Source organism: Schistocerca piceifrons, chromosome 2, assembly GCF_021461385.2.
Source record: "Schistocerca piceifrons isolate TAMUIC-IGC-003096 chromosome 2, iqSchPice1.1, whole genome shotgun sequence".
NCBI classification, from domain to species: domain Eukaryota; kingdom Metazoa; phylum Arthropoda; class Insecta; order Orthoptera; family Acrididae; genus Schistocerca; species Schistocerca piceifrons.
In genome coordinates, this window is record NC_060139.1 from 260,715,261 (window position 1) to 260,732,956 (window position 17,696).

Consider the following 17,696-nt stretch of genomic DNA (forward strand, 5'->3'; position numbering starts at 1 on the left):
GACATCCTCTTGAGTAGTCCCCGCCCGGAGATCCGAATGGGGGACTATTTTACCTCCGGAATATTTTACCCAAGAGGGCACCATCATCATTTAATCATACAGTAAAGCTGCATGCCCTCGGGAAAAATTACGGCCGTAGTTTCCCCTTGCTTTCAGCCGTTCGCAGTACCAGCACAGCAAGGCCGTTTTGGTTATTGTTACAAGGCCAGATCAGTCAATCATCCAGACTGTTGCCCTTGCAACTACTGAAAAGGCTGCTGCCCCTCTTCAGGAACCACACGATTGTCTGGCCTCTCAACAGATACCCCTCCGTTGTGGTTGTACCTACGGTATGGCTATCTGTATCGCTGAGGCACGCAAGCCTCCCCACCAACGGCAAGGTCCATGGTTCATGGGGGGGGGGGGGGGGGGGGGGGGGCATGAAGTACACAGTCTTTTATGTTTATGTTGCTCTGCATATCTTGCCTAATCTATGTGTAATAACTTTTAACATGTTTATCCCAACAGGCCTCCAGCGAGGTTATTCAGAAGATGTTGTAGAAGCAGATGAAATTATTATGAATGGACCGACACCTGATTCACCACAATCACCTAGCAAGCTTAAAAATAGACCATCTAGACCACCACGCAAAGGCTCGTTGTCAAGAAATGCTACTTATGATAACATGGAAAATGCATTGACAAATGGAATGTTGGAACCAGGTATGTTTCAGACATTATCTTGGAACTGCAAAGGTAACAAAAGTAAATCTGGCCTGTGAGTATGATATTTGGAAGAGTTCAAAGGAAACAGACAGAAAGTACTTGTAATACAGCTAGTTTTCAGTGGATATTCGTAAGTTAGTTATACTTATTTTGTTTCTTGTGTCCTGTAGTGTTTTCAGAGCTGTCTTGAGAAGGAAAAAAACAAAATGTAATAAAACAATGTAGTTCTCTGTGCGGTTGATGGTTTATTGGTAACACTCATTTTCCCATACACTTGCTCCTCAGTTATTGAAGGTTACAGGTTTTACATTACCAAATGCAGGTAGCCACTGGCAAATATTTAAATTAGAAATACTAAGATGGCTGTTTAGTTTTCCTTCACTGCTACTGGTCAGGCTCTGATGGGTATCATTCAGGCACCAAATCTTTTCTGCCATGTCCACTGAAACAAATTAATTTTATTCTTGCTACTAAAAGAAGTTTTCTTCATCAGAATTGGGTTGACAAGTGGAAAACTAGCATCTCATGATGGCTTGACAATGTCTTAATGTCTTGAATTAAATTCCAAATTTCTTCTTACAAGGGGACCGCACCTACCTGCCATCACCAAATTTATAGTATCTGCAGGGCTTGCTCAGAAATTAAAGTAACGGAAGTGGGAGCTCCAGATGTCCAAGTGTTTAGAAAGAAATAGCTCTTATGTCGTATGTTGGTTGAGGCATGGGCCATTTACTTAGTGTGGTTTCCAAGCAGCAGGTGGTGCAACATAAAGAGTACAGAAGCATAATTTGAAGATCATGGGATTTAGTCCCTATGCAGAAACTTTATTTTATTTTCACTTTTTACATTCCTGACACTACAAATAAACTGAAATAATGCTCATTGTATTGTATTTATTAATATTTTCATAAAAGGCTTGAAAAGGTAAATTTGGGATTGTAAATAAAATTCAAGGAAGGGACTGTAAGATATACATAGAAACATTGTATATAAAATTAGATACTTTTAATATTTTACAGTTGATCATTTACAAATTCTGGACTAATAATCATAAAAACAAGGGAAGCAGTAATTTTTTTGTTATCTTGCTCACGTTATAAATGCTGCAGATTTACAATTACATGGTTGTTTTACAGTTTTTATATGAAACACACTTTGTTTACATTCATAACAGATTCTCTCTCATTGCACAGTTTGACAGTACACCAAGCATAAATATCATTTGTCCAGATATATGAAAGGACAATTTGTGATGTACAATGGAATGTATTTTGACACAGTCTTTTTGGGATGTAATTTCTTTCTGTCTCTCAATGAAATAAGAGCTGTTTTGAAGATTTTTAATCATATTCTTTAGATGATGATACAAATAGACATTGCAGGGTTGCACTAGCAGTGTGCATTTGGGGAACCACTTTAACACTACATGACAGCAATCGTTCTTCCTCTTGAAAAATCTTGCCATACAGTTTTAGATTTCTTTGTTCTCCCCATGAGTGGGTTAATAGAAGAAATTTGTTCTCCTGCACCTGGGGATTCATCAAATCACATACAATATTTTTAGCATTATTTCAGTGTATTTGCATTGTAAGTAATGTAAAAATTGAAAATTAAAAAGGAAGTTCCCTGAAAGGGAATAAGTCCCACGATCTTCGAATTACCATTCTGTACTCTTTTCACAGCACCAATTGCTGCCTGGAGAGTTGCTAACATAAATGTCTCATGCCTCACTCACCCCACATCATAAATGCTAAATTTTCTAAACAGTTGGCCATCTGGAGCTCCCACTTTTCTCACTTTCAACCTGTACATATTCATAAACTTGGACGAAATTGGTGATGATAAGTAGACGTGATCCCCTTGTTAGTGTGTTATGAACTGAGGTCATAAAACTGTTGTGGTATTCTGCTCATTAGATATGAACAAATGAGCATTATGACCACTGCCCACCGCGATGTAGGTTATTAGCTGGTGGTGTTGCATGCACATGATGCAGTAACAAAAGAGTGTAAGTGGAGCAAACACAAAAGGGGATCACCCTATTGAAGATATGGCTTGCAAATGGGAAAATCAATTGAGATAAGCAACTTTGTCAAAGGGCAAATTATTATTATGCAAATCCTGTGAATGAGTATCTCAAAAATGCAAATCCTGTGAATGAGTATCTCAAAAATGGCAAAGCTGGTTGATGTTCACGTACTGTCATGAGCATCTATGGAAAGAGGTAGAAGGACATTGCAACTACCATTAAGTGCTATATCATTGGATGTCCATGACTTTTCACAGAATGTGGGGTTTGGAGGCTTGTGTGCTCTGTAAAGTAAGATAGATGGTGATATGTGGCATCTCTGCCGAAAGAGCACAATACTGGTGCATGCACAAGTGCTTTGTTCATCGTACATTGTTGAACATGGAGCTCTTTAGCAGATCACCCCTGTGTGTTCACATGTTGACCCAGTGATGGCACAAGGACATCGGAATTTGAGTGTCGATCAATGGAAATGTGAATAGAATGAAATTTTCACTCTACAGCGGAGTGTGCGCCGATATGAAACTTCCTGGCAGATTAAAACTGTGCACCGGACCGAGACTCGAACTCAGGACCTTTGCCTTTCACGGGCAAGTGCTCTACCAACTGAGCTACCGAAGCATGACTCACGCCCAGGTAGGAGATGAGGTACTGGCGGAATTAAAGCTGTGAGGACGGGACGTGAGTCGTGTTTGGGTATCTCAGTTGGTAGAGCACTTGCCCGCGAAAGGCAAAGGTCCCAAGTTCGAGTCTCGGTCCGGCACATGGTTTTAATCTGCCAGGAAGTTTCAATGGAAATGTGTCAGGTCTTTGGGTGAATCACATTTTTGCTGCAGTAGGGTCATATCCAAAAATGCTATCATTGAGGTGAACGGTGTCTTGAAACATCCAGCATGTCACAGACACAGGCTGGTGGGAGCAGTATTATGGTGTGGGAGACATTTTTCTGTGTTTGCATGGGACCTGTGGTAGTAATCAAAGACACACTGACAGCCATGAACCACCTGCATCCCGTGTTGCTTGATGTCTTCCCCAATGGCAATGCCATCTTTCAGCCGTATAATTGTCCAAGTCCACAGTGGTTTGCAGAACATTATAGTGAACTCACATTGATATATCTGCAATCAAATTCACCTGATGCAAATCTTATGGAACCCATCTGGGTCACTATTCGGCACCATCTCTGCGTACACAAATCAGTGGACCATTATTTATGTGAATTACACAACTTGTGTGTAGACGTCTAATGCCATATCCCTCAACAGACCTACCCACAAACTGTCGGATCCCTGATGTGCAGAATCAGTTATATATTTCATTCCAAAGATGGAAAGACAAGCTATTAAGCAGGTGGTAAAAATGTTTTGGCTCATCAGAGTATATTGTTTTTTAGTATGTGCATTGTGTTCATCTTTGCTTCTCACACATCCATCAACAACAGCACAGGCTGCATAGTATACAGGGTGACACAGAAGAACGGGAACATTTCCACAATCCAGTAAAACTAGAAGTGATGAAGGACAGAAATTGCATTTATAATAATTGAAACCTTACAGCTTTGCCAATTTACAAAACATTGATGGCATTTATCATTTTTTAAAATTTACGTCATTTATATGGTGTCCTGCATGAATGCATTCATGAAATTTGCTGTTGAGATTCCTCATTGACCTCTGCAACATCTCAGCTGGTATACTATGAATTGCATCCCAGATTCTCTGTTTTAACTCATCCAAGGTTCCTGGTCGAGTCATGTTGACTTTGCTCTTGACGTAGCCCCACAAGAAAAAAATCACAAACGGATAAATCTCGTGACCTAGAGGGCCAGGGAATGTTAATGAATCATGAGATCACATGGTTGCCAAACAATTCTCGCACATATGCCATTGATTGCCGTGCAGTGTGTGATGTCACTCCATCCTGTTGAATCCAGGCTTCTTGAGCATTTGAAAAGTTGTTCCATGCAGTTGTAACAAAAGTTTGTAACATCTTGATGTAACAATCAACACTGACAGTTTTCTTCACTTGTGAAAAAATATGGTCTGATAATCCCATGTGATGAAACACCACACCATACTGTCACTTTACTAGCACGTAAAGGGCGCTCATGAGCGTCATTAGGATTTGTGTTTGCCCAGTAATGGTAGTTCTGCTTATTCACATAACCTGTGAAATGAAAATGTGCCTAATCTGACATCCACAACTTGTTTAGAAATTCATTGTCACTGTTTATTTTTGTTATCGCTTGTTGACAGAATCCTAATCGTAACTGGTAATCATTGTCCTTCAATTGTTGCGCCTTTTGTAGTTTGTATGGATGAAATTTTAAATCAAGATGAACAATTCTGTGAACACTCTCCCGGGACATTCCAACTACTGCTGCTTGCTTATGAATTGAATGACGTGGGCTCTGTAAGACAGATGTACAACATCAACATTCACTGGAGAAGGCACACTTCTTGTTCGTTCTGTTGGTTTCTTCTTGAGGGCAGATCCAGTCTCTTCAGTGTTATTAATCCAACATTTTGTCGTGTGTTTCAACAGAATGGCATCGTTATGCCATAAATTATAAATACGTCAAAACTCCCTCTGCGCCGCTGCCAAACTATCATTGTTTTTATAAAACATATTTATGGCTAATGCATGCTGTTGCCAATTCCCCTAATCCATGATTGCTGAAATGGCAGACTGTTTACTTACTAACTGTCATGAACCCACAGTGCTGCCACCTGCCCATGGCTGCCACTACTCATTTCAAACATTCCCGTTATTCTGTGTCACCCTGTATTTGCATGGCATCATCACATTCACTTACCATCAGCAGTTATACTTAATACAGTCTCCTGATGAGTAGCATCCAGTGCTGAAACAGACAGAAGATGTTCTGCTCCATAGGTACCAATGGTTTTTCTTACACTGTTGTTATGCTTCTGTGTATCAAGCCCTGAATGTTAATACTGTTGTGCCAGTAGTCACATCAAGTTGTTAATATACAAACTTCTACATCACATCATCTTTTCCATTTTTGTAAAGAGTGTTCCTTATGAACAGCAGGCTCTACAGAATTCCCTAAGACTCTCTACTCTTTTGTTTTGTTTTTTCCCCCCTTCCTCATATTGCTCATTAGTAATGTTGCACCTTTTTCTTCCTCAATTATTCTACTAGTGTCTATTACATTCTCATCATGTTTTAAATTCCGGATTGAATACTGTAGGAGGTAACAAAAATAGTATCACCAGTCATTTGTGGATTTGAGTTTGTTTGTGGCTATCTTATTTTAAAAGACATAAACGAGTGAAAAGAAACAATGAATGCACATAAAAACTTGTAAATGAAGACATATATGAACTTAATAAACATTACAAGGTTCTCTTTTGTATAGAATTGTGTTTGTTATTGTTTTATAGGTAAAATTCATAGGTCAACAAGTGATATGGATCTAAATAGATACAACATGGATGGGATGGTAAATAACCAAGATGCTATCCGAGATGACAAAAAGAAGAGAGGTCGTTCACCATTCAGGTAATTAAAAGTCACTTTCTGGCTGCAATTGTGGGTTAAAAAGTAAATTTTGGTTCTGCTTGAGTGTGCTCACGTGTGCACTTGTCTACGTATGTTTGGGGGAAAGAGCATTAAGAACTTGACAAAGAGCTAATGACTGTAGTAAACATACTTTGAAAGGCAAAAATCAGAAGAGTCCAAAGATCTGTAAGTATTATGATGTACATCACCACAAAACCTGCATACAAGTAATTTTGTTGGCTACCACGGCTCAGTTGAAACTGAAGGACACCCCATCAAAATAAGAGACAGTATTTCCCCTTATAGCACTGTAAGGGATTGAACTAAGGTCTGCTAATTAGCTAGTAAGTTAAGGGTATGTTTTCTTTAAGTCAAGCTCAGAAAACAGGTCTGTGCTAGCAAGAATGTTTCTGTATTTCCCTGAATCTCTCCACTCAGCTAACCACTGTAATATGGTCATAGACCAAGCTGTTCCAGCTCTTGAGCCTCCTGATGAACTGTGGCGTGTTCACTGCTCCACAGAGTGTTGTTGCTTGTTGTGAGAAATCAAATGGATCTGCACAGTGAGTCTTGTAATCTGACAATCACAGGTAATGCAGTTTACATGACTGCTAACATCATGTGAAGTAAAGGAAATACGTAATAAACAACTATGTTAAAATATATAACATATTTGGCTTCTGCATCATAACATTTTCTTTTCAAAAAACAAACAGATATGTCAGGTGCCCATATGTGATTGCAGCCTTAATTTGAAGGATACTCATCATTGTTGTGTCCTAAAGAAAATGTGTTCCTTTGTTTTTTATTCTTTTTGTTGCCTGTCAAATGCATATAGATTTTTCTGAGCATAATAATGCCTGCTCTCATGAAGCTTAAAAATAATACAGTGCTTGCAAAATCTTGGTTTTGGGCTGCAGGAGCATGAGTCATATGGCCCTGATGAAGCTCCAAGCGATTTTCACTTGGCCCAACGAAGCAGCACCTGTATGAATTCAAGTTTTCATTGGATCACTGGGTTGTGGGGGCACTGTAGGAGTGGGTATATACAATAACACAAAGCATCTTCCAGGAAGGCATTAAGCAGCTTGTCAATAGGTGGACTAAGTGCATAGAGTTTGAAGAAGATAATGTAAAGAAATCATGTCACTTGCAATGTCGTTTTACCAAAAAAATATCTTTTTTAAAAAGTGCCATTACTTTTTCACTTGTCCTCGAATGAGATCATTGGGGTGTGAATGCTACTTTTAGTTCAAAAGTCTTCTCCAAATTCACTTTTTAGTTTGTTTTTCAAATGAGAGACAATAGTTTCTGGAACACCATTTTTGGTTACAGAATGGAGTGTGTCCTATAGCAAATTCATCTCCTCCGTGGGTTCACTAACAGCTTCAAAAATATCAAGTTATAGTGCAATTGAGTGCTACCACATCTGCAAGTTCATCAGTTAATTGCAGTACCATAATGACCCAATGCTCAAATATTAAAAGCTGAGCATGGTCAGATATATCGCTGCTTTTTCCAAGTGTGAACAAAAAAGCAAAGAATGCTCTGGTCCCCCCCCCCCCCCCCCCCCCCAAGCTGTGTCCCTAAATTCGTACCTGTGGCCTGAATTTAACAAGAGACTGTTTGCTTTCAAAGCCAAACTCTGCATCTACATCTGTATTCTGCTAACCACTACGACGTGCATTCCCTTTGTATTCATGTTTGGACCTTGGGATGCCATCTATAGAGTTATGTAGGTTAAGATCCCAGGTATCACATACTGCTGCCATTCACCCTGGTAGGCCCTCATTTGTGAGAAATTAATGAAAAAATTTTGGAATTTTGTGAGGCACTCAATAGTGTTAAAAAAGTTGCTACAAATAGAATGGTTCTGTGAGGAGGTTGTTGGTTCAAATACTGCCAGGCACAGTAAATTTTTATTATTTTTTGACTTTATTGAAATGACTTTCATCGTCTTTTTTATTCTGTTAATTGATTTAAATGCAATTTTTTATTTCCTTTTCATTCTCATAACATTTTGGTCATAATATCAACTTCTTCAGTTGTTCTCATTTCTCTTCCTATCATTCTTCTTCCACCTCAGATCTTTGTTCATGTGTTTTTAATTAATTTTATAGTCCGCTCCCGGTAGCTGAGTGGTCAGCGTGACAGACTGTCAATCCTAAGGGCCCGGGTTCGATTCCTGGCTGGGTCGGAGATTTTCTCCGCTCAGGGACTGGGTGTTGTGTTGTCCAAATCATCATCATTTCATCCCCATCGACGTGCAGGTCGCCGAAGTGGCATCAACTCGAAAGACCTGCACCAGGCGAACGGTCTACCCGACGGGAGGCCCTAGCCACACAACATTTCATTTTTTCAATTAATTTTATGTATTAATTTCAATTTATTTTCTTTTGTTTTAGCACCCTGTTTTTTCGTCCACATTATTGCATTCATTATATATGTTTCTCACTTTGTTTGAATTCTGTTCTACTTATAAGCCGTTTTTTCATTTAAATCTTCATCTACATTATTTTGTCCATAGTGCAACAGGTATTTCAGTTATGCTTTAAATGAAAATGCACATCTGGTAATGAAAAATCACATTTTTCACACTACTGCACAGTCAATATAAGTAGATTATTTGATCTTTTGTTTTATAACTGATAGATTGGAATTTTCAAATAATTTAATATTATAATAGGTAATAATAGATAAATATAATTAATTTCATATTCATAAAAAGTCTGATCAGAAAAAGAATGATATAAAGAAAAAATGAACCAAATGAAAAACGTTCATATGGTGATGAAAATATTGCGACAAAGGAATAGAAATAAAAAATTACATTTAAATCAATTAATTGAATAAAAATAATAATTGAAGTCATTTTGATAAAGATTTAAAAATAAAAGAAATTTATTACACCTGACGAGATTTCAAATCCCCAATCTCTTGCATGTGGAGCTATCATCCTATCCATTACTCCACACAACCAGACTAGATAATTTGACTTTTTTTATCATTATTGAGCGTCATGCAGAATCCCAAAAATTTTTGGTGTGAATTACTTGCAAACAAGGGCTCACAAAGGTGAACGGCTGCGGGTGTGATACCTGGGATCTTAACCTACGTCACTGTATATTTGGCTTCAAAAAGTTGATCCCATCGCTGGGGACCTCTCCTTGTTAGTACTGTTTCTTTGAAACTTTATGAACATTTTCAGCATGTTTAAAGTTGGTAGTATTCTTTAGCAGTATAGTTGGTGTCTGCCTTTGAACATCCGCCATTTCATGTTTCTCAGCGTCTCAGTGGCCATCTCCATATGAACATTTGTGCTGCCGTACTTTTATGCATTCAGGTTGCACAAGTGTTTTGTTAGCAGCCTCTTTCATAGACCCATTACATCTTCCCTGTATCCTACAATGAACTGAAGTTTATCACCTGGTTTATCAACAACAGAGCATATGTGATCATTCCATTTCATTACCCTATAAATTTCTACACACAAGTATGAGCTAATTGATTCCAATTGTGACTCACTGATATTTCCATGAGCTCTGGTGCCATCAGTGAGGTATAGAGGTTAGCATTGCTGGCTGGTGTGCTGCGGGCTGCAAGTTCAAATCCAACCACCCGCAATTATTTATTATTTCATTTTATTTCTTGAAGGTTCTTGAAGTATCATACGTTTGTAATGTTCGTATGTCTGGAATATTCAGTGGTTGTATAAATACTAGCATTCTGAAATAGTCGAAGTTTGTATTTGCACACCCTATTCAACAAATCAGTTCTGTTTCGGCTGTATGTTGGTGTGCTAAGTGTTGTATTTCATTGGTGACCCAGCATTCGGATTTGGACTCAAGCATGGTCACGACATGATATTGTTTGGTGGAGATGCCAAGCACCTCAAATCATCTACATAGTCGTAGCTCCAATTAGGCAATGTGAAAACCATTGCCTACTCAGACCGGAACCAGAATACAAACAGTATAGCATTTCCAAACCAGCAGTAAATCAGCTGCACATCAAGCGTCTATCAGTGTTCTCTGGAGATGCTTGTCAAGACCTGACAAAAAAGCTGGAAGTATTTCACTGAGTCACCAAATACAGTGGATGAGAAGACATGATGTTTCTGTCAAATATGAACTTATACTTAGGTGACACAGCTCAGCAGTGGTTTAAGAAAAATGAAGAGAAGTTCAGTAGTTGTGAAAAATTCCAGACCGGACTGAAGACAATGTTTGACAAACAGTGAACAGCAAGTCTACTTAGCGGAAGAACAGCTGAGGGGCAGGGTCAAACGTCATGGGAAACAACATAATTATACATACAGAATGTTTTGACCCTATGCCACATTGTGAATCCTAACAAGACAGAAGTCAACAAAAAGAAGTCACAAAAGACATGTACCGAGGTACTCTTAAGGTAAAGGAGCCGACAATGTCTGGAATTCATCAAACTGTGTCAGCAAATTGAGGAAATGCTACAGAAAAGAGTCAGATGAATGAGATATTACTGAATGGAGTCCCTACCCGGTGGTTGTGGAAGACCACCAAGAGCCCACCTCTCTCATAAGACAGATAGTAAGAGCATACAGCATTGTATGGCAGCCAGAAATGTCAGACTAAGTACACAAGATGTAGTAACCTTGAATGTCAACCCAGTATGTCAGGAGATAAAAGAGAATTTGGAGGAAGATGTGTATCAGTCTTTAGCATAAGTCTGCACCACCAGTAAAATGTGCCATAAGGAATGGACTTGGATTTAATGCCAACAGCATCAACTCCTTCACCAAGTAAAATGTCTGATGAAAGAACACATATTTGGAATATGGAGGACAGCACACCAGTCTGTTTTCATATTGTGGACACTCTGGACACATGCATTACAGCAGAGAAAGAAGACAAGTGTTCGACAAATATTATGCCACAAGACCTCAACCATCACAATGGTCCTATTCATGCCAGTCATATGGATATGATTATAATCAAACTGTGGGTCAAAGCTCATCAATGTAGCCTGGACTAGGTCACTCTCCAAACCCTGTTGCCAAACAGAGGTATCACTGCTTGCCTAGCTGCCTAATTCAGGAAAACTAAGCATTGCGGACCATCTGCAGAGGTGAGGCTGGCATAGTTGAAAACCCTCCATGGATGACAGTTCCCAAGATGATATGAAATGTGGACCACCAACCAGCCTGGGCACTAGTCAACTTTGGTTTCTTTTTCTGTAATGTCAAATGCTTATCATTGTCAGCTAAAGAAGGCTATGTTCTGTGATATGAAAGTGATTATGCTGAAACTCGCAAATGGGAAATACATACATCCAAGGCATTGTTATCCCACCATCAACTAGAAGAGTACCAGATGTCATTTGAGACACACAGTTAAACTTTGAAGCTTTCATTGATTGCAAAATGCTACTCAGACTCACAAAAGATATCTACAATCTGGTGACAGTCATAATCATAGTTGATGGTCGAGGAGTTCTTTGTATCTCTAACTGTCATCAGGAGCCACAACTTATCCCTAAAGGTAAGTGCATGTGGACAGCTAAACCAGCCCAGGAAGAGCAGCTTAGTGTTATTGATGAAGAATTGTGCTCCAGTACCACTACAAGCAACACAGGAGAAAGCTGCTATTAAACTGCCAATAGGACCTAGTCTCACTAAGAACAACATCGGTGAGTAATAGAAATTTTGTGTCAGTTTTCAGATGCTTTCAAATCTGTAGTGGAGAAAAGATGGCCCAAAAGTCTTATGATGCAACACCCTGTCAATGCTGAGGATCATCCATCAGTTAGCCAGTGGTCATACAGATTGTCATCGGCTGAACGACAGGTAATCCAGGAGGAAGTGGAGAAGATGCTGCAAGATGACATCAGATACTCTTCAGAGGGTCCTTGGGCCTTACTGGAGGTCTCTGAGAAAAAGATGGGCACCTGACATTTCTACATTGACTACTGTTGTCTGAACAAAATCAGTAAGAAAGATGTATGTCCACTATGGGGCATTGATGACACCCTGGACTGCTTGAAAGGAGCAAAGTATTCCTCTGCTATGGACTTGCAGATAGGCTACCTTCAAATTGAGATTGATGAGACTGCAGGGGAAAATACTGCCTTCATAACTCCTCCTGGCCTCTATGCATTCAGAGTTATACCTTTTTGGCTGTGTAACACTCCAGCCACTTTCGAAAGTATGGTGAACAACCAGTTTTGACACTTTAAACGGACGATGTGTCTTTGCTATCTGGATGACATTGTCATTTTTTCGAAGACATTTGAAGAACATCTAGGCTGGCTGCAGCTCTTGGCCTGAACCCAAAACAGTTACACTTCCTTGTCCAAGAAGTAAAAATCTTGAGGCACCTTGTGAATGGTGGTTTAGTTCATCCTGATCCACAGAAAACAAAAACAGTCACAGACTTTTCGACTCCACAAGACATTCCTGATGTGAGAAGTTTCTCCGAATGTCCTCAAACTACTGGCAATTCATCAAGGACTTCTGTCCCAAGGCACCTCCCCTGCAAGAACTACTGCAGGGAGATGCCAAGTTGTCCTGGAATGAGGTGCAATAGGAAGTGCTAACATATTCTCCAATTCTAGCATTGTATGATGAGAAAACTGAGACAGAATTTCACACTGATGGTAATGGTTTTGGAATAGATGCAGTTATAGTATAAATTCAGAAGGGTGCTGAGAAAGGTGGTAGTTCATGCTTTCAAAGTACTCTCCAAGTCCGTGATGAACTACTCCACAACTGATAAAAGGTACCTTGCAGTTGTTTGGGCCACCAACAAATTCCAGCCGTATTTATTTAACAAGCCATTCACTGTAGCAACAGATCACAATTCTCTATGCTGGCGGACTAGCCTGAAGGATCCATCTGGTTGACTGATGGGACGGAACTGCAGCTTCAGGAGTAAGGTGTCATAACGGTGTGCAAAAACCAACACAGACACAAGGACACTGACTGACTTTCAAGGAATCTTTTGGCACAACACAGTGCATGTACAAAATCTCAGCCACATCTGTGTTAAATGACATTGCTGTTGACCAGAGGGAAGATCCAGCATTGCTGAAAGCCACAGAAGCCATAAAGAATGAAGGGCTGGCCAAAGGTTTATAAGCGGATATATGATCCAAGGGGACATGAAAGGGTTGCTTGTCACCAAACTCATCTGCAGCCAGTGATCCTGAAGTATTTTCACAATGCACCAACATCTGTGATCCGAGAAGGCTCTAGACCGCATCTGAAGCAGGTATCACTGGCCGACTATCTACCATCCATTAGACACTATGTAAGCTACTGTAAGGAACAAAAGCCTGCACCCCAGTTACCTTCCTGGGCATCTGGTACCAATCCTGTCTGCAGCGACACTATTCCACTGGATTGGAATCAATCTCTAAGAAACATTCCCAAAGTCAATAAATGGGAATCGATGGATGATAATCTGCAATGACTACCTCACCTGCAATGCTGCCACCAAAGCCAAGACTAAGGAAGCTCCAGGAATTCCAAATTCCTTGTCAAAACATTTGAAACACAGAGCACCCCATGTGATGCTCTTTGATTGTGGAAAAATTTTCCCGTTGAAGCTAGTATCAGAGGTAATTTCTCACTCCCATGTCACTCAAAGGAAGACAGATGCCTACCATCCGCAGTCGAATGGCCCCATTGAATGCTTTAACAAGATATTGGCAGATATGCTCTCAATGTACATTAATTTAGAGCAGAGAGATTGGTATACAGTACTGCCCATTGTGATGCTCACATACAATACAGCGAAGCAAGACACTACAAGCTTCACACAGTTCTTTCTGCTCCATAGTCACGAGTCTGAAATGACAGTGGATATATTGTTCCCATTTCAACCGGACAATACTCAGGATGACTAGATGAAACTCTTTATCACCAGGATCAAAGAAGAAGAAAGGAACCTGGTTCATACATGGACAGACCCTAGACGCCCTGGAAAAAGATTGAGAACACTATAACTCCATGCATCGTCCTGTGGGTTACAGCCAGGGAGACTTGGTACGGAAAGTGAGACTATCTGAAAAGTTACTAAAGTGCTACTTTGGGCCACATCAGATCTTTTGTCAATTGTTGGATGTCATGTATGAAAGTGATAACATTTCATCTAGAAGACAAAGCACAGAGACAACACCCATGTCCTCCATATGGAGCCCTTTTACAGTCCAGAGACACAGATTGATGATGGGAGGTGCAAGGAAACTGAAGACCCACTTGACTATCATGAAGCTTTGATGAAAGGGGTTACTTTTTATGCTCATTATAATGAAGAGGATGTAACAACAGGAACAGCCTGCAAGGATTTACCAGAGCCACAATGCCGAGGACCAGTGACAATATCTAGACCCAGAGTGCTGCAGTCAGCTCCAATTTCAATCCTCCCCCCACTCAAAACAGCATTTTCTACCAAGGAATAGAACTGTACAATAAATTACCAAAAGAGATTAAAGAAATTGCAAAAATACACTTTTTTAAAAAGACAGCTAAAAAGTACCTGTTATGCAATACATTTTATACATTGAAGGATTACTTAGCTAAAACAGAGTAGGGGTTTGATAAAAAATGTTATACAAGTAAATAATAATAATAATAATAATAATAATGATTGCAAAATATCCAACATTCCACGTAACACCTTCACTTCATGTTTTTCCCTTCTTTTCTCCTTTCTAGAAATACTTACCCCCAGTCATTGGAAAATCTAGGATGGTATGTAACAATATTATGAGAAGGAAAGTTGCTACTCACCATTTAGTGCAGATGCTGAGTCGCAGGTAGGCGCAACAAAAGGACTGTCACAGTTAAAGCTTTCAGCCATTGGCCTCCTTCAACAACACACACACACACACACACACACACACACACACACACACACACACACGACTGCAGTCTCAGGCAATTGAAACCACCTTGTGAGCAGCAGCACCAGTGCATGACGGGAGTAGCGATTGGGTGGGGCTAAGGGGAAGGCTGGGGCAGGGATGGGGAGGGATAGTATGGTGGGGGTGACGGACAGTGAAGTGATGCATGCTAGACGGAAGGCAGGGGAGTGGTGAGGAGGGAGGGGGGGGGGATGGAAGCAGCAAAAAAGGAGAGAAATAAAAAGACTGGTTGTGTTGGTGGAATGATGGCTGTGCAGTGCTGGAATGGGAACAGGGAATGGATTGGATGGGTGAGGACAGTGACAAACAAAGGTTGAGGCCAGGAGGGTTATGCAAACGAAGGATGTATTGCAGGGATAGATCCCACCTGTGCAATTCTGAAAAGCTGCTGTTGATGGGAAGGGTCCACATGGTACAGGCTGTGAAGCAGTCATTGAAATGAAGGATATTATGTTGGCAGCGTGTTCAGCAACAGGGTGCTCCGCTGGTTTCTTGGCCACAGTTTGTCAGTGGTCATTCATGCAGCTTGTCAGTTGTCATGCCTATATAGAATGCAGTACAGTGGTTGCAGCCTAGCTTGTAAACCACATGACTGGTTTCACAGGTAGCCCTGCCCTTGATGGGATAGGTGATAGTGACCGGACTGGAGTAGGTGGTGGTGGGAGGATGTACAGGACAGGTCTTGCATCTAGGTCTATTACAGGGATATGAGCCATGAGGTAAGGGATTGGGAGCAGGGGTTATTTGAGGATGGAGGAGTGTATTGTGTGGATGACGGAATGCCACTGTGGGAGGGGTGGAAAGGAGAGTGGGCAGGACATTTCTCATTTCAGGGCACGATGAGAGGTAATCAAAACCCTGGCAGAGAATGTAATTCAGTTGCTCCAGCCCTGGTTGGTACTGAGTTACGAGGGTAATGTCCCTCTGTGGCCAGATGGTAGGACTTTGCAAGGTGGTGGGAGACTGGAAAGATAAGGCATGGGAGATTTGTTTATGTAGAAGGTTGGGAGGATAATTACAGTCAGTGAAGGCTTCAGTGGGACCCTCGGTATATTTTGAGAGGGACTACTCATCACTGCAGATGCGATGACCATGGGTGGCTAGGCCATACAAAAGGGCTTTGGAATGGGTGGCAGCTGTCGAAGTGGAGGTATTGTTGGTGGTTTGATATGCATGGAGGTACTGATGTAGCCATCTTTGAGGTGGAGGTCAACATCTAGAAAGGTGGCTTGTTGGGGTGAGTAGGACCAGGTGAAGCAAATGGGGGATAAGTTGTTGAGGTTCTGGAGGAATGTGGATAGGGTGTCCTCACCTTCGATCCAGATAGCAAAGATGTCATCAGTGAATCTGAACCAGGTGAGGGGTTTAGGATTCTGGGTTTTTAGGAAGGATTCCTCTCGGTGGCCCATGAATAGGTTGGCATTGGATGGCGCCATGTGGGTACCCATAGCTGTACCCCGGATTTGTTTGTAGGTAATGCATTCAAAGGAGAAGTAATTGTGGATGAGGATATAGTTGGTCATGGGAACTAGGAAGGAGGTTGTTGGTTTGAAATCCATTGGGCATTGAGAAATGTGGTGTTCAATAGCAGTAAGGACATTGGCATTAGGGAATGTACAGGGAGATGGCATCAGTTGTGACGAGCAGGGCACCGAGGGGTAAAGGGACGGGAACTGTAGAGAGTCGGTGGAGGAAATTGTTGGTATCTTTTATATAGGAGCGTAGGTTCCGGGTAATAGATTGAAGGTGCTGGTCTACGAGAGCAGAGATTCTCTCAGTGGGGGGCACAGTAACCGGCCACAATGAGGCGTCCTGGGTGCTTACGTTTACATACTTTAGGAAGCATGTACAAGGTAGGAGTGCAGGGAGTGGTAGGTGTGAGTAGAGAGATGGACTCCGGGGAGAGGTTCTGGGATTGGCCTAAGGATTTGATTAGTGACTAGAGATTCTGTTGGACTACTGGTATGGGGTCACTGTGGCAAGGTTTGAAGGTAGAAGTATCTGACAGCTGGCAGAGTCCTCCCACCAGGTAATCCTTGTGGTTCAAAACAACAGTGGTGGAGCCTTTGTCTGCAGGTAGGATTATAAGATCGGGATCAGGTTTTAGATGGTGGAGTGTGGTTCTTTCTGCGGATGTAAGGTTAGTTGGCATGTTGCGGCATTTGGGGAATGATGGTGAGGCAAGATTCGAGGTTAAGAAATTCTGGAAAGTCAACAGGGCTTCATTTGGGGGCAGTGGGGGTGGATCACAGTTGGATGCGGAGTGAACTGAGTTAGGCAAGGTTCAATATTGGTATTTTGTTGAGCCTGATTGGTAGGGTTCGTGGCAAAAAAGTGTTACCACTGTAGGGACTGGGACAAGGAGAGAAGGTCTTTAACAAGTGCTGCATTGTTAAATTTGGGAGTGGGGCAAAAGGTGAGACCTTTGAAAAGGACAGCTATTTCTGTGGGGCTAAGACTTTTGGAGGAAAGGTTCATGACTGTGTTGTGGGGCTGTTTAGGTTCTGGATTCTGTGTGGTGGTGGGAGGGAAT

At 41.1% G+C, this 17,696-nt stretch overlaps 1 protein-coding gene and 1 non-coding gene across 2 annotated transcripts in view; one reads left to right on the forward strand and one right to left on the reverse strand.

Moving 5' to 3' along the window:
• Positions 1-17,696, forward strand: part of LOC124776932 (ryanodine receptor) — a 694,095-nt gene that overhangs the window by 335,308 nt on the left and 341,091 nt on the right. The window contains exons 31-32 of the mRNA XM_047252151.1: positions 508-702; positions 6,142-6,259. Of these exons, the coding sequence (XP_047108107.1) occupies positions 508-702; positions 6,142-6,259 (313 nt within the window). The remainder of the gene's footprint in view (positions 1-507; positions 703-6,141; positions 6,260-17,696) is intronic.
• On the reverse strand, positions 3,281-3,355 carry Trnas-uga. The gene has a single exon. It is a non-coding gene; the product is annotated as a tRNA-Ser (tRNA).